Here is a 24236-nt window from a genome sequence, read left to right on the forward strand (position 1 = left end):
TCTAGGTTTCAGCACCAAGTGTGACCTGGGGTGCAAATTAGAGTAGCTGAACTCTTACTTTCCCTCCAGGAGGAGGCAGATTCCTGCAGAACAGCTGGAATAAAGTTGTTGGGGAGGGGTGTTTGCACCCTGCATTAAAAATGGGCAAGTCTGCCGTTTTTTGGTACATAAAACAGGCCAGGCACGCAATGGAGAGATTGAATGTCACAGTCAGACCCTTAACTGATCACTGTCATTGTCGGAAAGGCTTGACCCCAGTTTTGGGCTGAGCAGTGGTTGTTTGTGGGACTTAAACTCTTGACCACATTTAATGCGTCTTGAGTTTTATGTTACATATTAGCTGACGGGGGGAAAGGGTCGAGTTGGGATCCAGTGTCACAAGGAGGCTGTGTTCAGTTCTTCCAGCCCCTACTGGTTGTAGGAAAGAAGCTGTTGGCCGTGGTACCAATAGCCAATTCCCTCCTGCAAGAGTCAGAAGCTGGAGGGGAGATTTTAACCAGGGCTGTGTGTTGCACAAAGGAAAACCTTCAACCAGTGTAGGTGGGGACCTGTGGCCCTCCTGGTGGGCTGAACTCCAAATACCGTCAGTGCCCAACCAGCATAGCCAGTTGTCAGGGATGATGGGAGTTGTAGTCCAACAATATTGGGTGGCGGGGGCACAGGTGTTTTAACAAAAAGCAAAACTGACTCAGACATCTATAAATGCAATAATGCATTTAACGTGATGTTGCTTCTTTATTCCACCTTACCCATTCTGTTCCGACCAAACTTCAGGTATCCGACTGGCTGATTCCACATAGGTTCTCAAGAAACATTAGCTTACTAGGTTGCCAAATGCACAAGTTGGCCCTAGTGCCTCTGGTTCTTAGGGTTGCCTGCTTACTAAAAACCATGATGACATGAGTCGTTTTTTGTAATTAAAAAAACCCCCACCCAGCTTCCTATTTATACCATACATACACACACCTCTGGCCATCCAGATGTTGGGACTCCTGACTCCCACCAGGTTAGCCAGCATGGCCAATACTCAGGAACAGTGGGAGTTGTAGTACAGCAATGTCTGGAGGGCCAAGGTTTCCCACTCTCCCCTCCCTGCAAACTGAGTGCCTGTTACAGGGTGAGGCCACATCCTAGCCAACCTCTCTGATAACAGCACATTTTGTCAAAAGTCTCGTCCTGTTTTTTCTAGGGCTTAAAAATAATAATTGCAGGGGATTGGGAGGTTTACACTGAAACTGTACTGAGTATGGCGCGTAATAAAGTGGTTGCAGCTGCCACTTGAGCAGGGAAAACGTTTGTGTGAACTTGCCTTTTTTGCTGGAACTGAAAAGTGTTTGGTTTGAAGTACCAGCTTCTCTTGTGTTCCGACCCCACACCACCCTCTCTCTGGGGCTTGCCTGCCATTATGCCTCCCCTATATCCCTCCTTGGTCCCCAGCCCTTCAATAGGAGGAGCCTGAAAGAAACATACCTCCATCCCACCTTCTCTTAAATCCAGTCGCCCAAAACTAGGGGAGGGTGGATCTGACCATTTCAGCTGGGAGGAGTGAATCTTTCAACAGGGCTGCTGTCAATTTCTGCTTGTCTCTGGTTCCTGATATTTCCAGTCTTAAATCCAGTTCTCCACTTTTCCACATCAATATGATAATATATATATTTTAAAGTCTTCGTGAAAATTCAGCAGCATGAAATTTTCATGCAAATTTCATATATATATATATATATATATATATCAGACTTTTGCATATTTCCTCCTCTTATAACACCACCTTTTTATGCTGCATTTCACTAATACATGCATTTATCTATACACTCTTGACCTCAGTAAATGGCTTTTTGTACACGTTACTAGGCTGGAGAACTGAATTGCAAAATTTGGGTAATTTTTGAAAGCTGGGAACGTTCTCCTTAAAATGTGAACTGAATCTCCCTTCTCTCCATCTGTATCCACAGCCCACCATCCCTCCCCACTGCAGAATTGCAAACCTTCTCCCTATCTCTGACTTCCTTATCCTCTCATAGAGCTGATTTTGCCATCCAAAGCAAATTTCTTTCCTGTTCTCCTGAGTTGACTCTTTCCCTGTCTGTTAGTTTCTTTCCCCTCCTAACTTCTGAATCTCTTGCCTTTTGTGTTGCTGATGTTTTTGTCCACTAACCTCTCTGTTCTGTCTTTTTTTTTTATTCTGTGATTTTGCTCAGTGTGAGGGAGATGTGAGTATTATATTGTGTTTATGGTGCTGTGACGTTTTGACCTGAAATGCTTCTTATTGTCCCACTTCCATTCAGAAATCTTTTTTTTTAAAGAGAGTCCTCTTTGCCCAGCGGGGGCTCGCCCTGGAGAATGCACTTGAAATGTGTGTGTGTGTGTGTGTGTGTGTGTGTGAGAGAGAGAGAGAGAGAGAGAGAGAGAGAGAGAGAGAGAGCGTGCGTGCGTATGTGTGTGTGAGAGAGAGACCTGCCTGTGGCAGAAACAGCTGACTGGCTGATTTCATCCACAGAGCCTACAATCATTTCCGTTTTCCAAAGCCTTTTTGTAAGTGTTTGCTCAAGAGGCAGAGTTTTGGGGTGGGGAGAGGAGAATGGCAGTCAGGGTGGTGTGTGTACCTGTTGCGATACAGTTTTGTTTTGTTTTTAAGCTGCAAAATTTGACTTTCATTTTAAAGTCAAGTTTCTAGTCCTTAATGGGTACAAAGATACTTGGCGGGGGGGGGATGCATTTTTCCTGGGTTGAGATATCTGTTTCAGTACCTTCCCACTTTGCTCGATTTGCACAAATTAGCCATCATGCATGTTTGCATAATCTGGGCAGATCACAGAACTTCAGTGCAGAATTCTGATACAATTATTATTATTATTATTATTATTATTATTATTATTATTATTATTATTTATTAAAAAGCCAGAGTACACACAGCCCTGGTGTGGTTAAAGAATGTGTGGATTGTGTGTATGATTTATCATGGGAACTACAAGATTATGGTTCTCCAGCTATAAATAATGGGCTGGATAATGGAGGATCAGGGCTCAGACTTTCTCGAAAAGGGTATGAGCTTTTTGGAAAATTCCTGCAGTGCTGCGCTGTTTGAGCTACCAAACTCAGCCTTTTTCTGCATTTTGAGCTACCAAACTCAGCCTTTTTCTCCCTAATCCAGGTGTGGGGAACCTTGGTCCTTCAGATGTTACTGAACTACAATTCCCATCATCCCAGGCCATTGGCCATGCTTGCTGAGGCTAATGGGAACTGTAGTTCCACAACACCTGGGGGGACATAGGTTCCAGACACCTGCCCTAATCCTTGCAGCACAGTATTAAGGGGGATACATTCTCAGGCTTCCCACACTGCCTCTTGATCACTGCTTGCATATGGTGGCTATTGGCACGCAAAGAGGCTTGCCTCTTCCACAGCTCCTATTTTGCTGGCATGAAGCGGCTTGCCTCTTCTGCAGTTTCCTTTTTTTGTTTGTTTTGCCAGAATGGCCATTGTGGGTATCTCGGCTAGACTGCATCCTTGAGCCACAAGACTTGGAGAGGCTCTCAGAACTATATATCTATATATATATATATAATGTGCAGTCAAAAAAGAGAAAGCATGGGCATGACCTCAGGATTCCTGCTCTTGACAATGGGCTCCCTTTCTCCTTCTGCCGCTTCCCTGTCTCAGAAATGAGGGTTAAGGTGTTCCAGACATCCTGTACAAGAACATCTTGCTAGGTTGCTTATTGCTGCCTCTAAACCTTACCTGAATTTGGGCCCTAAGGGTGGTCACCTTCCTTTTCCTATAAAACTGGTATTTTATTTTTGGCTTTGTTGCTGAGGGTTGTATATACACAACTCACAAATGTGGGTGTGGGTGTTCCTGGGCAAAGGTCAGATCTTTAGTGCTAGGTTTGGCACCCAAGAAGCAAGTTTCTCATCACTATTGCTTTGAAAGCACTGGTTTGCAAGTGTTTGGTGAAAACTAAGGAGGGTTTGGGGGGGGAGAAAAGAACTGCTTTGCTTATCCACCAATCTCAGCAGGAAAAATATTGTGCAGATTTGATAAATATTGCTGGGGGTTTCCTATGCGTTTATAATTTTATGCAGGCTACAGTATACTGACTCCCCTTGGCTGTAGAAATTTATGTATATTGATGCAAAACTTATAAAATGATAGCCCTGCCCACTGGACATTTCTGCTCTGCAGATTAAGCATATCTCATTGATTTTAAAAGTTACTCTTAAGTCAGGGTTGAGTTAGTTGTGTCTGCTTAATTAAATATATGTTGCCTTTTTGCGGTTGGAGGAATTGGTTGGGATAGGGGTTACTCTGTGCTTTGTCATCTTGCCTGGCTAAGTGTTTTAAAAGTAAATGGGTGCTTCACGACTGCAGTTGGGTCAGAAGTCTTAGTGAGGGGCTGCCAGCCGCTTGCACTGGCTTTTAAACTGAACCTGGTTGTATTCCATACGCCTGAATAAAAGAGGAAGCATCTGCAGCAGAGGAGCCAAGACTTGGGGCTGTCCAGAATGCTCCCTTTGCCGTGGCAAATGTGATCCCGCAAAATACCCTGTCAGGTTTAATGACACAGTAAGGGACGTGGGTGGCACCGTGGGTTAAACCACAGAGCCTAGGACTTGCTGATCAGAAGGTCGGTGGTTCAAATCCCCGCGATGGGGTGAGCTCCCGTTGTTCAGTCCCTGCTCCTGCCAACCTAGCAGTTCGAAAGCATGTCAAAGTGCAAGTAGATAAATAGGTACCACTCCGATTGGAAGGTAAACACGTTTTCGTGCTCTGCTCTGGTTCGCCAGAAGCAGCTTAGTCATGCTGGCCACGTGACCTGGAAGCTGTACGCCTGCTCCCTCGGCCAATAAAGTGAGATGAGCACTGCAACCCCAGAGTCGGACATGACTGGACCTAATGGTCATGGGTCCCTTTACCTTTAAGGGCAAAGCAATTGCACATGTAATTTTCTTTGTGTTTTTGTGTCTGTCACTCCCCTTCCACACTCCAAACGCTCTCTCACCAACTCTCCATCTAGCACTGAGTTTTTTGATCTCGACAAAACGACCCTTGATTCTAGAGACTCATTCACATGAACTGTGATAGAAGGATTCCTTACTCTGAAGTTGCAGGCTACTCTTCAAACAGCCCTTAAGATGTCTTTGCTGTGGCCCATAGCAAATAGGAGCAGTTAGCTGGCAAGGGGCTAAACCTCTCCCCTTTGCCCACTGCAGTCCCAATAATAGTGTGGTCCCTTACTGTCTTAAAGGAGCTCATGAGAAGGCCTCTCCAGAATGAAACACCGCAACCACCCCATTTCTATCTAGAGATTTATGCTATCTGCTACCTAGTCACCAAAACGCCTTTCTGTTTTGGGCGCTTTGGGGTTCAGCTGATTATCTTGCCCCATTGCTGCCTGGCTCTGGCAGTTTGGGAGCAGAACAGGCTCTGATTGCCCTGATGGATGTCAGAAGCCCTGGGTGCGCCTGGGACAGATGTTCCACACATACTCACCCCACCAGCTGGTCTTGCTCTGCCCCTGTTCCTTTCAGAAGAACTTTCACTGCAGCATGAGAGTCCTGGTGCACCAGACAAAGAACGGGCATCATGTTTCCAACAGCGGGCAGCCCAATCTTTTGAGGAACCCACCCAGCACAGGGATGAAGGCAACTGGTCTAACTTGTCTGCCCTTAGCACTTGAATTCAGTGGTGTATGGATAGCTCCATTTACTATCTCAGCTAATATCCACCGACAGATCTATTCTCCATTATCACACCTAATTTATATCTTAGGCCATCACTGGGAACTTTCTGGAAGGTTGCGGGTTGGGGGTGCAGCAGCCAGATCCTACCTGTAATTGACAGATGGATAAATTGGACTGTTTCCCATTTCCCCCTTTAATAACATCATCATCATCATCATCATTAAAATAATTGCATATTTTGTATGCAGTTTTGCCTGATGTAAAATATTTGGCAAGCATCATTTTGATAGCCATCTTCAAATATCTGAAGGGCTATCACTTAGCAGCTTGTTTTCTGCTGCTCCAGGGGGGTGGGGCCCAAACCAACGGAATCAAGTGAGTTTCTGAGAGTAAGAGCCATTCAGCTGTGGAACTGGCACCATTGGAAGGCGATGGACCCTCCTTTGTTGGAGACCTTTAAACAGAGGTTGGATGACCACCTGCCAGGGATTCTTTAGATTCTTGCATTGTGGGGGAGGGGTTTTTGACTAGATGACCCTTGGGGTTCCCTTCCAACTGTATGATTCTGTGAATTTTCCCTAAAAGAATATTTTTTGGGGGTATATTGCTGTTTTTCCTTATATGCACATTTTTGGGGGGTTTTTGTTTGTTTTTTGTTCGCTTGATTTGGTTGGAGAACTGCATCATGCAGAGAAGTGTGAATTTTAAGGACAGCTGCATTTTATTTTGGAAAAATGCAAGTTCACATTGAAGTGTGAACTGAGCAAATTTCAGAGGGTGGGATTAATCTCTAGCAGTTGAAATATTTGGGGAAGGAGGTGCCAAGTCAAAAGGTAGGCCTCATTGAGTGGAGTCCCCGTTGGTCCAGCGATAGCAGGCATAGGCAAACTCGGCCTTCCAGATGTTTTGAGACTACAATTCCCATCACCCCTGACCACAGGTCCTGTTAGCTGGGGATGATGGGAGTTGTAGTCCCAAAAACATCTGGAGGGCCGAGTTTGCCTATTCCTGAGCTATAGTTAGAAGAGCTTGCTAGAATGTAAGAAAAGCCCTATAGCTGGATGAGGCCAAAGGAGTCCCATCTGGTCCAGCATCCTGCTCTCACAGTGGCCACCCAGGTGCCCCCAAGGGAAAGCCACAAGCAAGACAAGAGTGCACAAGAGCACTCCCCACCCCCACCCCCACCCCCACCCCGTAGTTTCCAGCAGCTGGTATTTTTCAGAAGTATTTCTGCTTCCAAATGTTCCCCTGGAGGCCCTCTCTCTCACAACACAAACTGCAAGGAAGCCTCTAATGCTCCTTACAGGAAATACCTGTCCCTCTAGTTCCCCCTTCCCCACCCAGAAAAAAAGAAAGCCTTCCATTCACCCTTCTGCATGATCTATACGTGAAATTCTATTCCCCCTCCGTAGGCTGTGCCTGACTTTAACGAGACTAGACCACGTAATTACATTCTCTCCGCCAGCGCATCAGCGGTAAGATCAACTCTCTCCCTCATCTCTTAGACAGTTTGTGCTTTAACCTCTTTTTATTGCTCTCTCTCCTCCCCTTTTCCTTTCCCTTTACCATCCTGGAGCAAGCCTTTTACTGCTGGTTTTCAACATTTTAACGTAATGGAAGCTATCCAGGACTGTGTGCAGAGCTTTTTAGGCAGAGGAACCTGAGTTCTCTTGATCCATAGGCTGAGCAGCTTGTTTTATTATATTATTATTTGCAGTGTTTATACTTTGTTGTTTATTTTCTGTTTAACAAAATTCGTACACCGCTTGATTGTTTTGTTTTTACAAATCTCCCAGCGGTTTGCAAAGAAAAAGAAACCTTAAAATTATTGATAAACCATTAAAGTCAGGAGTTGCTAAATAAACCACGTGCAGCCTGAAAAACAAAAAAAACCCCACTGTTCTAAGATGGTTCCTGTCCTCTTAGGCTCACAAGCTAAAAAGAGACACAACACACAAGGAAAAAGGAACTGGAGGGAGGAGGAAAAAGCAAACTGTAGCACAAGCTCTATAAGGTTACAGTTCTTAAAGTTAATAGTGGTATTATTGGCATTCTAGATAAAGAGCAGTCCCTCCCCAGATCAGAACTAGGAAGAGAGCAGGTAACAACACCCAGGGTGGCAGGATAGAGAAGCATTCTTAGGAATGATTGCCATGACTCTGCCAAGGTGCTTCCTCTGTATCTTTTCCTTCCAGTCCAGTGCTGAGCAGGGGATGCTTTTTCTGGGCAGCTTCATAGCCAAGTGGGGGATTTGAACCCTGGTCCTCATTTAATCTCCACAACAACCCTATGGCGTAGGCCTGGCTGAGAAAAGGGGGGGGGGGGGTGACTGTTCTGAGGTCACTTCATGGTCAGGTTGGGTACTTGAATCCTGGTCACCCAGCCTGACACTCTAACCACTACGCCACACTTCTCCAGGAATAGCAGAGGCAAGACTGGCAGCAACGAATACTGGCTTGTCTTGGGCTCAGCCGTTCCAGGTCCACTGTGCTACAACTCTCATCAGCCCCCAGCGTCACATGGCCATGCCAGCTGGGTCTGATGGGAGCTGTAGTTCGAAACATCTGCCAGGAGGTCCACCAGGTTGATGAAGGCAACTTCTGATCTTCCTTTCTCTGCTTACCACCCCCTCCTTCAAGTTCCCTTCAACGGGCGGAAATATTGCTTTCTGCTGGACAAGAGCAGGGAAACAAAAGCCCGCCCTCTCTCCCCTGTATCCCATTGTCTTGTTACCAAGTGCATTTGCACGAGCTGTTCTTCCACCTTCCCTATTGCACGATCTATTTGCACTGTCTCGTTAAAATGTTGAAAACTCTGTGTGTGCCTTGCACTGTCAATTCGGGGGTCGCTGGTAGAGCCACACTGATGCCCTCCTAAGGCTTGGGACTAGCAAAAAATGGAAGACTTAAATGGCTTAAACCCCTGACTCATGGCAGGGGGTTGGACTAGTTGACCTTTGGGTGTCTTCCAACACTACATTTCTATGAATTAGGTTAAAATGGGCCTTCTCTTGCTGGGAAGGAGCTTCTCTGTGTATAGCATACAGAAAAGCTGCTGGATGTCAAAGAGGGACGGCATCAGTGCTGGCTTTACAGGAGATCCTCTCTGGACCCTTCTCAGGTAGCGAATGCTAGTATTTGCATGTGGTGGTGGTGGAGATGTCTAAAGCATTAGTGTGTGTCCGTCCCCCCCCCCCCCGTAATTCCACATGTCTTTTTCCAGAGAGGTATTTGCAGCCCAAACCGGCAGCCTTCAGACTTGTGATGAGGCAGAGAAGTTGCTTTCTCAATTTTAAAAGGGTGGGGAGCTTCTGGTTTCTGGCCAGGAATCCTCCAAACAGGAAGATTAAACATATTTATTCTTTTCTTATTTAATTCAGGAGTGTTTATAAACCACTTGTTTTCTTTGGAAAAATATAGAAGCGGTGTTTGCTGTATAACAATGCATTCGGAAGAATGCATTCTGTAAAACGTTAGTACAAAAGCATATGGAAACCAGGAGTTTGAGAGGTCCAGGCAAATTGGTTAGATCTTTCTCCATGGGCTGCAGCAACTATCCTGAGCAGGCAGCAGCACCCTGGGGATGATAGTAGCATACAGTACAAGTGGCCATCCCTTCAAGAGGGCAAAGGCTGTAGTTCAGTGTTAAGAGCCTCCCTGCATGCAGAAGGTCACAGGTTAAATTCCCAACATTGTCCTCAGGTAAGGCTGGGAAAGACTCTGGTCTGAAATCTCAGAGAGCCGCTGCCAGTCTGTGTAGACAATACAGTCATACCTCGGGTTAAAGTAGCTTCAGGTTAAGTATTTTCGGGTTGCGCTCCGCGGCAACCTGGAAGTAACGGAGCACATTACTTCCGGGTTTCGACGCTTGCGCATGCACAGGCGCTCAAAATTACATCGCGCGCATGCGCGGAAGCGGCGAATCGCGACCCGTGCATGCGCAGTCACAGGTTACGCTCTACTCAGGATGCGAACGGGGCTCCGGAACGGATCCCGTTCGCATCCAGAGGTACCACTGTACTGAGCTAGATGTGCTCAGTGATCTGACTCAGTATATGTTCCTTTTTTCTTTTCTTTTTTAAGAAATCCAGCCCTTTATTTGGAACCTGAGGACTAGAATTTTGCCTTATTGTTTTAAGGCAAGGCCAAGGCTCAGAGCCCCCGTTTCCCTGAGTAAGCAGTGTTCAGGTGGCATCAGGACCACAACCACCTCCAGATAACAGCGGGGCTACCCTGCCCCATCCCAATGGTTGTAATCACAGCATCTGCTTCAAGGTGTTTTGTCTACAGCCCAGCAGAAGAGAGGGAGGGGTCTTGCATGCTGATAACTTGGCTTTTTTCTTTTTGCTACCTGCTCTGCGCTTTGCTGTTGGGTTGTCCGAGTGAATTGGCTGGCAGGAAATATATTATTCTCCCCACCAACCAACCAACCCCCCCCCCCCGTTAATTGTATGGATGGGTTTGAGGACCACCACTCTCTTCAAGGATCTGGCTTAACAGGGTGATGTACTGAGATGCAAGAGTACTAACCACTGAGGAAATTGCATTGGTTCTTTCCAACTAACCAGTCGTCTGGACCAAAAGCCATTTTGAAAGAACGATGCATTTTGATGGTCCTTGCAGGGGTGTGTTAAGCACACACACTCCCTTGCAAGGCACCAAGACCTCCAAACCCTTAGAAATAGGGACCCTTACGATGTCACACCCTTCCCTCTCCTCCAGATTCTTCACAAGTCTAAGGTGGGCGGAGGGATGGGGGGGGGAAGGGGGGTGGTTATAATTGCCTGCTCCACTCCACCTCTCTTTTATTTTCTTGCCAAAATGTAGATGATAAATAGTGTTTGCATCCCAGCTTTTTCTCTTAGGAGCCCAAGGTACTGTATACATTCCCCCCACCTCAATTTAATCGTCACAACAATCCCACAAGCTAGGAGGGACTGAGAGGCAGGGACTGTGACCCGATGTCACACACGGGGAGCTTTGTGGCCAGAGTGGGGGGTGTGTGTGTGTGTGTGTTGAACCCTGTTCTTCCCTGGGTCCTAGCCCGACACTCTAACCACTAGGCCATACTGGCTGCTGCTGAAACGTCCTTGCGAATTGGAACCCTCCTCTTGGAAACTTAAATTGCTACATTTGTCATTCCTGGTTCCTGCCCCGAATATCCAACTTGCAACCCTCTAAATCCCATAGGATCATTATATTCTAATGGAACCTAGCCTGTGTTGACTAAGGGTGGGGTGGCTGTGGTCTGCTGTGGTAAAGAAATGTTGAAGTCTCCTCTCTGGAAGGTGTCAGCACCCTTTTCTCCCTTTTCCTCTGCCCCCTAATCTGTCCGTGCATTTACTTTATTTATTTATTTTGTGAACCGAGTGTTGCATCTGTTGTCTGGTTCCATAACCCTGAGCCCAAATGCCAGTAGATGTCAGCAGACAGTCTTGCTTTGACCCAAACTGTCCTTCTGAGTTAGTTTAAAAAGGGGGGGGGGGAGTAGAGATATGATGTGGTTGTGTAAGAAGCCTTAACTTAAGTGTGAGCAGTCTCCGGCTACATCTGTCGTGTCCTCTGCACTCCCATCTGTGTAATGGGTTCATGCTCACCTTTTGTTTTTAAAAACAAAAACAGAAAATTATAATGTGCCATTTTCATTACCAATATGAGGCAACTGGAAAACAGAATGTAGGTACAGTATCTGCCAGAGTCAAGACTAGAATCTAGTAATTAAAATTGGTCCCTGTAACGCTGGCCTTCCATGGGAGATTGTTGGTGCGAATTAGAACCTTTATTTTTAGGAGGAAGTCCATCAGCTCAGTGGCAGAGCATCTGCTTTGCATACAGAGGGTCCCGGGTTCATTCCCCATTAGCCTCTCCCCTGCCTGAGACCTGGGAGAGCTGCTGCCAGCCAGTGCAGACAATACTCAGCTAACTGGACCTATGGCCCAACTCAGGATAAGGCATTCTGCTGTGCTCCTGTTTAATCCAGGCCTTTATTCAAAACGATGAGGACTAGAATCTTACTTATTTTTAATGAGAAAGGCCACAGCAACCACTTTGCACACAGAAGGTCCCGGGTTCAATACACATTGGCATCTCCAGTAGACAGTACTGAGCTGGATGGACCAATGATCTGTCTCTGTATTGGGCAGTTTCCTATGTCCTCCTCCTCCTCCCTGTCCCTGAGCCTGGAACTACAGATACTGTTAAATACCTCTAACTTGGCAGTGCTCCACCAGTCAGGGGTGCAGGTACCGCTGCTGAAAACCTGGCTTGTGCAAAATACAAAGAGTTGCCCCTCTGGAAATGGCCTGGGTGGGTAGCAGCTTTCCAAAGCAGAGGTCTCACGTCTGGGAGGAAGCATCGCTGTCTGCTCTCATTATTGCTGGTGGCAGGGTCCCATTGTTGTTGTCGTTTTGTTCCTCTGGTGTGCCCTGTCGTTGCCTCTTCCAACAGTTGTTTTCACTGTGGAATGTTGCTTTTTGGTGTCTTCCAACGCTGACCTTTTCCTGTTTGCTCTGTGGCCCCAACAGCTTTGGAGTGACGAGGTGGAAAAAGTAAGTATTTGCCAATGTTCCAGCTCTCCGATTTTTCCTTTGCTAGAAATGGTGAGGATGAGTTTCACGGGGGGAAAGGCCGTAGCTCAAATGGTAGAGCATGTGCTTTGCTTGCAGGCGGTCCCAGGTTCAATCCACAGCATCTCTGGAGGTGGTGGTGGTGGGGAGGCTGGGAAAGAGCCCCTGCCTGAAACTCTGTAGAACCGCTGCCAGTCATTGTCGACAATAATGAGCTACATGCACATGTGCCGCTATTTAATTCAGCCCTTTGTCCGGAATTATGAGGACTAGAATCTTGGCTGCGGCAGGGAGAGGTGTAGCTCCATGCTGGAGCATCTGCTTTGTGAACAGAAGGTCCGAGCTTCAGTCCCCTGTTTGAAACCCCCAGGGAGCTGCTGCCATTCAGTGTGAACAGTTCTGAGCTAGATGGACGAATGGTTGGTGGACTCAGTTGAAAGCGGTTTCCTATTTAATTCCACCTTTTCTTCAGAACCATGAGGACTAGAATCTTACTTTAATTTTAGGGCAAGGGCCATAACTCAGTAGCAGAGAACATACTCTGCATGGAGAAGATTCCGTGTTCAATCCCCGGTGGGTAGGGCTGAGAGAGACACAAGCCTGAAACCCTGGGAAGCCACTGCTTCCAGTCAGTGTAGCTGAGAGATGGTGGAAGTCCCAGTGGAGGGATCCTGTTCTAGGGAAGGCTGGCAGGGAGGGAGCAGGACAGGGAGGTGTGTGTGTGTGTGTGTGTGTGTGTGTGGATGCCATGACATCACAGAAGGACCTTGTGTGAGTGTGGCTGTTGGGCCATCGAAGAAGGACCCTGTGTGAGGATGGGTGTTGTGATGTCAGAAAAGTGGGTCCTGTGGGTTGGGGATGCTGTTGACATCACAGAAGGTCCCTGTGTGAGTGCAGGTACTGCAGCATCTTACTGGTTGGAGGCAAGGGTGCTGTGACGTCAGAGCAGGGCAATCTGCATGTGGATGAAAGGAGGATGTGCTTTGACGTGAGGTGGGCCGGGGGACATAGGGAGGCAGGTTGGCTTTTGGAAAGCCACAAGCAGAGGCCCAGCAGGGTCAGGGGCGGTGTTAGGCTGTCAGAGCAAGGCAATTCATGCATTGATGAAAGGGGCGGGTGCTCCAGTGGCAAGCAGGCGGGTGGTCAGGGCTCTGTGTGGATGCTGTGAGGTCACAGAAGGAGGCCTGGCATGTGGAAGGTTCAGGTTCTGTGACGGCAGAGTGCAGAAGCCTAAACATGTCAAAGGGGATGGGTGCTTTGTTGCCTGGTGGGCTGAGTTCTGCTTAGAGGTGAGTGGTGTGCATGTTCTGACATCAGAGAAGGAAGGTGGAAGCAGACGCTCCCACTGGTGCCAGGGAAGGGATTGGCAGCGCAGGGTCTGCCCTAAGTGTTTCTGTGGGTCGGGAGGTGACTGCTGTGACATCGCAGGAAGATGAAAGGAAAGAGTGTGCAGTTGTCGGGGACGGAGAACCTTTTGGTCCATATAGCTCAGTATTACTCACACCAACAGGCAGCATCTCTCTCCAGAGTTTCAGATGGAATCTTTTCCCAGCCCTACCGAGAGAAGTCATTGGGGACTGAACCTTGAACTTTCAGCATAGACATTGCCTGCTTTATCACTAAACTGTGGGTATCCTTTCGCCTCCGTTTTTTGCTCCATTAGGAACACCTGCCCCCACTAATAACTGGATATGAAGGTTGAAAAGGCCAAGAAATTGTGACTCTGCTTATGAATCTTAATACCACAAAATCTTCAGAGAGGCTGGACAAGCTTATGGACTTGGACAGAGGGTGGCTTCCTAAACGTATTTGTTTTTCCTCTCCGTAGCTGATGACAACACATCTTCTAGGAGCTGCTTTGCAGAGTGGGGTGCCCTCACTTATTTTGGCAGTTCCCAAATGGGCTCACCAGGCAGTTGCAGGACCCACAATGACCCTCCACAGAGCATCATTTGGGAAACTCACTGTGGGGAAACTCATGTTGCTGCCCCCTTGTGGCCAATGTCCTTTTAAAAGGAAAGTGGGCCCAGTGGAGGATGCCTCCTGCTGGTGAAAGTTCTGGGCAGTAAGGCTGGTTGCCCTTAAAGCATTCCTGCTGTCTCTTCTTCCCATGACAGCCGGGGAGAGTTTCTGCATTGCGCAACAGAGAACTCCAGCGCAACAATTGCGCTAGAGGGAAAAGTCAATACACAACAGGTTGTGCTCTCTGTCACTCAGCAAAGTGACTAGGAACTTGTTTTCTGTATTATTGCTCACAACAGAATCCCGCAAGCAGAAAACATATACTGCTCAGTGCCTGCTTTGGATACATCCTGTTCTTTTACTTTATTTCTACTCAGGACCATTGAGCACACATTTTTTAATATACCCATTTATGCCCCTACCATCAAGCTCCATAAGGCAGCAGAACGAGATGTGAAAACTTTCACAACTTGAATTTAATTAAAACAGCTGCAGCAAAAGCGTAGGGACTGCTAACGATCTATTCTCCCCAGGGCCCTCTGAAACAATAGAATATTAATGCTGTCTAAACCTCTTTAATGAAGGAGCCCTGCTGCTGGCATTCTTTCTTGGGTGGATGTCCCACAGTTTAGGATGGTTGGCTTATGTGCTCTGACTCTTGTAAGGCTTGAACTTTCCCCAGAATGAAACATTTGGAGTGGAGAAAGGGGTTGTTGAGGGGGGCGGGGAATGACATAGCTGTGATTCTCCCATTCACAACTATTTTATTTCAAGAAAATTATGCACCATTTGATTGTAAGGAAAACCCTTGAAGCCATTTACAAAAAGAATAACACAAGGAAATTATGGGTAAAAACGGGGGTTTTAAAAAATAAAATAAAACCCGCAATAAAGTAAAACCAGATTAAGGCACAAGCCAGCATTCTGCATATCTGGACAGGCTTTGCCTAACCCAAAATGTTTTTAGCAGGCACTGAAAAGTGTACAGTGAAGGTGCCTGCCTGATGTCAAGAGGCAGGGAGTCCCAAATCGTAGGTGCTGCCATACTAAAAGATCAAGTTCTTGCACAAGTGAAACTGGTAGTACGTGGCACCTGTAACAGCACCAGTTTCACTGATCAAAGCTATTTATTATCCACCCTTCACCCTAAGCAACCAGGGCAGGTCAAAACTATTTAAAATGCAATATTTTAAAACAAATGAACTACCTACAATCACAAGAATAGGGTGGGTCCTAAAAAAAAATAAAAATCTCAAGGGTTAAAGGTCAGGGCAAAGACATGCATCTTCAGCATACGACAAAAACTTTACAGGGAAAGTTCCTGATGCATCTCTGTGGGGATGGAATCCCATAACTTGGGGAAGGCACTCCCTGGGGCTGCCTCCCCAGCATTTCTGAGAGTGGCAGAACTACCAAAATCTGCTGATCTTAAATATCCTATAGGTCTGTAAGGAAGGAGGCAGTCCCTTAGATATTTGGGGCCTGAGTCGTTCTGTGCTTCAAACAATAGCCTGATCACCTTCATTTGGGCCTGGAAACGAACTGGCAAAAAGATCAGGCTGTGTGTTCAGCTTTTTCCAGCTTGTTGACTCCTTTCCGAACCCTCTGTAGGAGATGGGAAACCTTCTCAGCCAGAGGGCCATATTCCCAAATAGGCAACATTCCAAGGGCTGCATGGGAGTGGCCAATGGGGCCAGAGCCGAAAGCTGGCACAGCAAAGGAGGCAGCCCTCACTTTCGTGTATCTACTTCCTAGCCATTTCAGCAAAAGTCAGAGGATTTATACACACACACACCCCCGCACCATCCAGGCAAGAAAAGAAGCATTACTACAGTTCAACGACTTGTTCCAACCAGACAAAAGCTCTCAAGGAATAGTTGTGAGGGGGGTTCAGATGGTGAAAGGGAGTCTAATTGGGCAAGAGTCCAAGGGCCAGATTGAGAGGTCTAGGGACCCACATTTAATTCCCAGGCATGTGGCTCCCCATCTCTCCTCTCCGATGACACCCCACTCTCTTGCTCTGTAGGCAGAACACGAGCTCCGGATGGCCCAGACTGAGTTTGACCGGCAGGCAGAAGTGACCCGTCTCCTCCTGGAAGGGATAAGCAGCACACATGTGAGTCTCGCTTGAAAAGACATCGCGTTGCTGTTCATGCCAAGAGGCACACAGCACTTCATTGTTAAAACAGTTCCATTGTTAAAACAAATCCATTCACACGTACAACTTTCAAGATCTGGACAAAATGGGCAAAGATTCTGGTCCCAGCCTCTCACCCATTATTTCATTACAGTTCCACCTGGTTCTCAAAAATAAATATAGAGCCTATAATGTAGGTTGGTTCTAAACACCTAGATGCCTAGCCTGTATAAAACCAAACAGTTCTCCCATGTGTTGGAGAAGATGTCCCACTATAGGGACATATCAGCACATGGGGTGGGAGTGTCCCAAAAATAGAAAAGTTATGGGGAAATGTACTTACAGAAATATCTTTGATTACAAGGCAGACAGTCCCCATGGCCCCAAGACTGGCATTACTTAATTTGTACAGTAACATTATGTTGCAAATTAGAAACAAAGAACTCATAACATATCTGTTAACCACTACAAGAGCAACTATTGCCAGGACACAGAAATCATTATCACAGATTAATTATTAACTATGGAGCAATGGCATAATGCAATCTGGCAAACAACTTTACTGGGAAAACTTACACAAATATTAAAAGTAGCATGAGGCCAAAAGAAACACAACTTTTTTATGCAGTATACTGTAACTTTTATTGATTACACAAATAATGAGGCATATGGTAGAATAGCACACAGCAAAGTCTGGTGTGGACAAACCCTTTATTTAAAAAAATCCTCCCCTCTTACAAATTCCTATAAATTATAATTGTTGTTGATGCAGAATACATTTTACTAATGGTTACAAGTCTAAGCAATTCATGTCATTTCATAGCTGTAGAAACTAATAATTTTGGCATATATACTTTGACACAACTTTGTTAATGTATTCAGAAATGTTTGAGGGTTTTATTTTTTTTATGTAATTGTTGCATGCCATATGTTCTAATGCACACAAAGATATATCTAAACGCAACCATGTCAAACAGCTTAAAGATGAAAATGAATAAAAACTATTTTACAAAATGAAAAAGAAAACCAGATAAGCCTTGCAGCTGGATCCACCAGATGCCTCAATGGGAAGCCTGCCAGTAGAGCCCCCTCCTCAGTGCCTGGACCTCACCATTTTTCTCCTTCTTTCTTCAGGTCAATCACCTTCGCTGTCTTCATGAGTTTGCTGAAGCTCAGGCCACATACTATGCCCAATGCTACCAGTACATGTTGGACTTGCAGAAGCAGCTGGGAAGGTAACAAGCTGTCCCAACGAGATGCGTCCATTTGGAAACTTGGGTCACAACTGCAACCATACATTTACACCTCTCTCATACCATTCCCCACCCCAGAAAAAGAGAATACGGCAAGCTGTAGTTTATGAAGGGTGCTGGGAACTACAGTTCCCATGATTGCTTTTAAAGTGGAGTTAGACTTCTTTAAATGTATGGTGACCTTGGGTTTAATCCAACACAGGGCTAAGTCTCTCCTTTTGCCAGTGCAGGGATTTTTCCTTGCACAACAGAACATTCTCCACCCAACACACACACCCTAAATCTATTCCGGAGGTTCTCCCAACCAATCAGAGGTGATTTGGGCAGGGCCTGGGGCCTATGCGCGGGGGGGGGGGGAGTGGAAAGTCCTGTTGCACAAGTGGAAATCCGTGAGCTGATGGGACAGGGCAGTTGAGCACCATCCATTGCTCTTAGCTCCATGACTCTTAACTGTTCCACCCTCCTCCTTTTTAATATATGGGGGTGGGTTTGGCTTTACCTACTGCAGGGGTCTGTTAGCCACTGTCCTGCCTGCCCCCAGTTCAGTCTTGTGGTTTGTTTTCCTCCATGAACAAGCACCTGCCACCCATTCACATTATATCACGTTTCCCTTTCATTTGGGGCTTAATGCAATGTGCAGACCAAACTAGCGTGCAGGGATTTGGATGCATGAAGTAAGTATTTACAACAAGCCTCATTGGAGCCCCCTTCTGTTGCAGCAGAACTCAGGCCAGGGACCTGAATATGGCCCTCGAGGCCTCATGTCTGGTCCTTGGGTCTCTCTGCAAGCCACACCCCTAACTAGCACTCTGCACCCCCTTGAGTGTTTTTACCTGTCTGCGATGCGTCCTTGAGCTCTGATAATACCTCTTGGCTGCCTGGATGGAGGACAGAGAAGGGTATGCACATGCCACCAAATTTTTCATGGCTGAATTATTATTTTACATGAATAAATTTACCCTACTGCACAGAGGCAAGAGTCACACCCACAGCTCATCCTCCTCTAGGCCCTGTTCACTTCCAGCATGCAGCCCTCAAAGGTTTGCCCCAAAGAGAAACCTGCCTTGGGCTGGGAAAGCTTCCCTGCTTTTGCTCTCTGGGCTTGGTCCAGCAAGTTTTGTTGATGCAGGAGGGCTGTTCATGGGCTGTCTTCTTCTGTCTCTGTTTTCTTCCCATGCTTTCAGTTCCAGAGGAGAAATGTAAGTAAAAGACCAAAGACATTCTGGGTAATAGAGAGCTAGGGCAGGGCGGATGAAGGGGGAAGAGCCCTTGGCAAAGAGTCTTCACTGTGTTGCCTTTTGCATTCATGGCACACTGCTTAGCTCCACTAGAGAAGGCTTCTTTTCTGTGATCCCTGCTTTTACAAAAGTGACCTCTTAGGGGGACATTGGGCTGTCCCCCCACGCAACTCCCAAGAGTTTTCCTTAACTATGGATAAAGGTTTCCTGTTGAGTTTATGAGTGTGGGCATCTTTTCTCTTAACATGTGCATTTTAAATCTTTTGTTTGTAAATTAATAAATTAATGGCACTTCCACCTTGGCCTTTCTCCCTGAGGAGTCTAGGGCCTCAAACAACAAGTGATAAAAAGCATATTGGAAACCAATTCCGATAAAGATGCAAACTGGGATAGACCTCAGCTTTAAAAAGGACCGTTGGAAGTTGAAGCTCTTCTGCAGTTGTCAAAAAGACGACAGATGTGTCACTTTTCTGCTAGCCTTTTATTCTATCCTGCTTTGCATGGGAGAAACACCTGACCAGCCTGTTTATAAATGAAGTAGAGGTACCTGTAGTGTAATGGTCTCAGGCCCGATCACCCCTGTCTCTTAATCTCACTTTTCTTTCCTCTGCCTTGCAAAGGCTTCCTGGAACTTTTGTGGGCAACGCAGAGTCCACCTCACCTCCGCCAGCCACTGCCTCACCCACCACCATTGCTGCAGGTGCTGCCACAGGCCCAGCTGTACCCATCATTCCAGTGGTGCCCACTGTCATTGGAGCACCCAACTCTGCCCCTGCTGTTGAAGCCCTGAACCCCAGTGATGTGAAGCCCCCTGCCAGCGGGACACGGAAGGCCCGGGTCCTCTATGACTATGAAGCCTCAGACAGCACTGAGCTGTCTCTGCTCTCAGATGAGGTTGGTGGTTCTCTCTCCTCTGCCAAGTGATGCTACAGACAAAATGTGGTTTAGGGGCAAGGCTGTTGTGTTGTGTTGTTTATTTATTTAATAAAAATTATACACCACTTGATTGTAAAGAGAAGAGGGGAAAGAAAGATAAAAGCAATACTAAGAAAGATAAAAGCAATAAAACTGCCCTTAACAATTTTAACTTTTGAAGTTAAAATAACAATAGAGTAAAAACGGATGGAAACTCACATTAGCTTTCTAAGCATCTGGGTGGGCATGTCTAAATAAAAACATTTCTAGCAGGCACCGAAAAGGGTGTGGCAAAGGCACCTGGCTGGTGTCAAAAGGCAGGGAGTTCCAAAGTATATGTGCTGCCACACTAAGAGATCAAGTTCTTACAAATGCAGAGTGGATATTTTGTGGCACCTTTGGTAATGCCACTTCTGCCGTTTGAAGTGGTCAAATGGGCACATGTAGGGTAGGCGATCTCGTAAACTGGTCCCAAGTTGTTAAGGGCTTTTTATATGCTAACAGTAACACCTTGAACTTGACCCTGTAGCAAATGGGCAACCAGGGCAGGTGTGATATCCTGACAAGGCCTCACTCCTGCTAGCTAACACTCTGCAGCACCAACTGCAGTGTTGCTGGAAACCACAGGATGGGAGGGTACTCTTGTGCTTGAATCCTGCTTGTGGGATTCCCACAATGGGCAACTGGTTGGCCACTGCGAGAACAAGATGCTAGACTTGATGGTCCATTGGCCTGACCCAGCATGCTGTTCTCATATTCTAAAGTATGTACAGTGGTGCCTCGCAAGACGAAAAGAATCCGTTCCGCGAGTCTCTTCGTCTAGCAGTTTTTTCGTCTTGCGAAGTAAGCCCATTGACGGCTTAGCAGCTTAGCGCTATTAGCGGTTTAGCGGCTTTTAGCGGCTTAGCGGCTTAGCGGATAAGTGGCTTAGCGGCTTAGAAAAGGGGGGGGGGAGGGAAAAAAACCCCGCAGGAACTCGCAAGACATTTTCGTCTTGCGAAGCAAGCCCATAGGAAATTCGTTTTGCGAAGCACCTCCAAAACGGAAAACTCTTTCGTCTAGCAAGTTTTCTGTCTTGCGAGGCATTCGTCTTGCGGGGCACCACTGTAATTAGCCATTTTCTGCATTTCGTTTCCCTTTGATCTCACTTCTTATAACCCCTTGCCCAGCCAACCATATACAGTGGTACCTCGGGTTACATACGCTTCAGGTTACATACACTTCAGCTTACAGACTCTGCTAACCCAGAAATATTACCTCGGGTTAAGAACTGTGCTTCAGGATGAGAACAGAAATCGTGCTCCTGCGACGCGGCAGCAGCAGGAGGCCCCATTAGCTAAAGTGGTGCTTCAGGTTAAGAACAGTTTCAGGTTAAGAACGGACCTCCGGAACAAATTAAGTACTTAACCCGAGGTACCACTGTATATTTTACATATTTTAGAAAGAGATCTGTAACTCCAGATAACACTTTGTGAACTATAGTCCACAAAAACTTATGCCGCAATATTTTTTGTCAAAAGACTTTTGCCTTTTTAATGGTTTGCATCTAACATATTGCCTACAACTCTCTGTTAGATGATCACTGTGTACAGCCTCCCAGGGATGGACCCAGACTGGCTCATAGGAGAGAGGGGCAATCAAAAGGGCAAAGTCCCTGTTACCTACTTGGAACTTCTCAGTTAAGCACACCTGCCGAGGATCCTCCAAGCAAGTCACACACCTTTCCCGTGACCTGACATCGTTTTTCAGAGGCTGCTGACTACGTAATTCCATCTAAGGCCATTTGCTCTCTTCTGGGTCAGATTCCCCCCCCCTCACTCTGTGTTTGAATTAAGGCACAGAGACGACCAATGAGCTTTCCAAGGCTTTTAAGATTGACTCTGTCAACCATTCCCACAACTGGCTTCTAGAGTTGGTGGGACCCAACTTGGATTCCCTCTCTGGTCCAATAAGCCCTTTTGAGGATGGCTGACAGGTGAAATGAGGACTAGCCCCTTGCTTTTTTCCTCCTCCTCCTTGTTTCTGCTGCAATTATTTGGGTCAAACCAAATGGAATTAATGGAAGTCACCTGTAATAGGCTGTGTCTTCCCCGTCCTTTTTGTCCCCGCAATTGTTTTTGACCCACCCACAACCTACCCATCCTGGTCCTGCTTTTAACTATTCTATGTATTCTGCTGGAGTCAGTTGTAGGGAGAGCTGGGCATCTGTGGCCGCAAAAATCTGGTTTATTTTCAGATTTAAGCCAAGCCTTTTGAGTCCCCTTGCAAAGAAGAATGTTTTAAATGAACTATGAGTCAACCAGAGGATGAAGAGGGTGGGGGGGGGGGGTAAAAAGATGTAAATGTCAGCAACCCAACTGAATATGTAGCACCTCCTGGAAGGCAAATTCCTCACTTTCTCCCATTATTCTTGACTCCTGCCAACAATTGCTGTGGCAATGAAAGGAAGATGAAAAACACTGAAAAATTAATGGGTTATAGTTGTCTTGGCCTGGTTTAGCTGCTTAAAATACTTGCTATGATTTTATGTGGGGCTGATTTGTTTGTTTGTGTGTGTGTTATTTCTGAGTTTACATTTCCAGCTGTCTTTCCCGCCCCAAAATAACATTCCACCTTTCAAAAAGCTACCTTTATCCTCTCCCCCTCCTCCCTGTTGAAACTGGCAAGGCTCATAACCAGAGTTCACTGCTCAATTTCGACATGCCCTTCGATTCTGCCCCACATTGGTTCAGCTTGCATATCCCCAGCCATGAGGGCAGGAGACTCTTGGAGTAATACGAGATGCATTCTGAAACAGCCCATACTTACCTATGGGCCTCCTCCAGTTCTCACCTGGCCCAGGCATCAAGTAAGCCATAAATCCTTTGCTGGAGACAAGAACCTGTCCGGGGGGGGGGGGGGAGGGAGGGTACTTTCTTTTGTAGGACAGGTCTTAGTGCAGATTAAACCTTCCATTCTGCTGCTCCTGGGCTGACACAACCTGGCTGGCTTATTTTGTGTTTTGAACTTTTATTTTTTTCATCTTGAGCCTTTTGTGGATTATCCTGATGTAACAGACTTCAGAGCACTTCCATATGGTTGACTTTTGCCAATAAAACACCTAGCCTGCACTCCTCCTCTGTCTTGGCTCTCTTTGGGGCAGTGTGTGTGTGTGTGTGTGTGTGTGTGTACGCGCACCATTCCCCAATACCCAAATTCCACAGAAGGTAATGTTATCAAGCTAAGAGCTTACAGATTTGTAAGACAGGGCTCCCGCCTCTTCAAAGAGGAACACAGAATTTTGACAGGTGGAAAAGCCCTGCCTTTCAACATGGTGTCTTAATTGGAAGATTCAGGACAGATAAAGGAAGTACCATATTTTTCGCTCTATTGGACGCAGTTTTTCCCCTCCAAAAATTGAGGGGTAATTTGTGTGCATCCTATGGGGCGAATGCAGGCTTGTGCCATAGCTGCGCGCAACCCCTCCGGCAGGGAGAGGCTGCACGAGGCTATGGCTTCTTTAGCTCCATGCAGCCTCTCCCGGCAGGGAGAGATTGCGCGGGGCTAAAGAGGAAGCCAAAGCAGCAAGCGGGATCCATCCCGCTGGCTGCCTTGGCTTGTGACATAGCCATGGGCAACCCCTCTGGCAGGGAAAGGTTGTGCGCAGCCTGTACACTGCTCTTTGGGGCTGGGGGGGGGAGATTTTTTAATTTTATTTCCCCGTCTAAAAACTAGGTGCGCCCTATGGTCCGGTGCGCCCTATGGTGCGAAAAATACAGTACTTCTTCACACGGTGTGTAGTTAGACCATGGAACTCACTCCCACAGGATGTAGTGATGGCCACCAACTTGGATTGCTCCAAGTGAAAAAATAGGCCTTTACTGAAATATGAATGTCCATAGTGGCTGCCAAAGCAATGTTTCGTATACACTTCCATATTACACACGTGATTTTCACTCACCAAAGGAGCACAGCACTCTTAGCAGTTGCACCCAGTGTCATCATCCTGAACCAATCAAAATCATTTAGCTCTTCAGATCAGCCTTCATTGTACTATCATGTAATAACATCATTTTTCACTGAATATTATACAAGTATTAAGATTTTATTAAACTCTTAATAAAGTCTTTAAACTTAAATAATTTAATAAAGGCAAGACTGTAATTAGCAAAACCAATACACTGTGTTCAGAAACCCAACTGTTGCCTTTATTTAAAGCTGAAGTAACTGGTGAAAGGGTCTGAAGGTACAGTCATATCTCATGTTACATCCGGTTCATGTTACGTTCTTTCAGGATACGTCCCGCAGCGACCTGGAAGTACCGGAAATGACGTCATGCGCATGCACAGAAGCACTGCCAAATTGCCAAACAGCTATTCACAGATTTAGCCACCTGTGTTGCCAATCACCAGGGTTCAGGACTGTCCTGTTCTGGGAAGCTTGGGATCTTGTCCATTTCCCTTGCTTGGGCGAGCAGCATAGGCTTAAAGCTTTCTTCTGTAGTGA

At 46.5% G+C, this 24236-nt stretch overlaps 1 protein-coding gene across 4 annotated transcripts in view; it reads left to right on the forward strand.

Moving 5' to 3' along the window:
- Window positions 1–22861, forward strand: part of SH3GLB2 (SH3 domain containing GRB2 like, endophilin B2) — a 48264-nt gene extending 25403 nt beyond the window's left edge. The window contains exons 6-12 of one of the 4 annotated variants that reach the window (XM_081847173.1): window positions 7094–7156; window positions 12205–12228; window positions 16235–16324; window positions 17480–17580; window positions 18783–18797; window positions 19457–19730; window positions 21327–22861. In XM_081847173.1, coding sequence (XP_081703299.1) covers window positions 7094–7156; window positions 12205–12228; window positions 16235–16324; window positions 17480–17580; window positions 18783–18797; window positions 19457–19730; window positions 21327–21434 — 675 coding nt within the window. In that variant the 3' untranslated portion in view covers window positions 21435–22861. The remainder of the gene's footprint in view (window positions 1–7093; window positions 7157–12204; window positions 12229–16234; window positions 16325–17479; window positions 17581–18782; window positions 18798–19456; window positions 19731–21326) is intronic. The other 3 variants (XM_081847175.1, XM_081847174.1, XM_081847176.1) reach the window with 3 other exon arrangements.
- The last annotated feature ends 1375 nt before the right edge of the window (window positions 22862–24236 follow it).

The sequence above is a fragment of the Podarcis erhardii genome (assembly GCF_964252035.2).
Source record: "Podarcis erhardii genome assembly, chromosome: Z".
Lineage (NCBI taxonomy): Eukaryota > Metazoa > Chordata > Lepidosauria > Squamata > Lacertidae > Podarcis > Podarcis erhardii.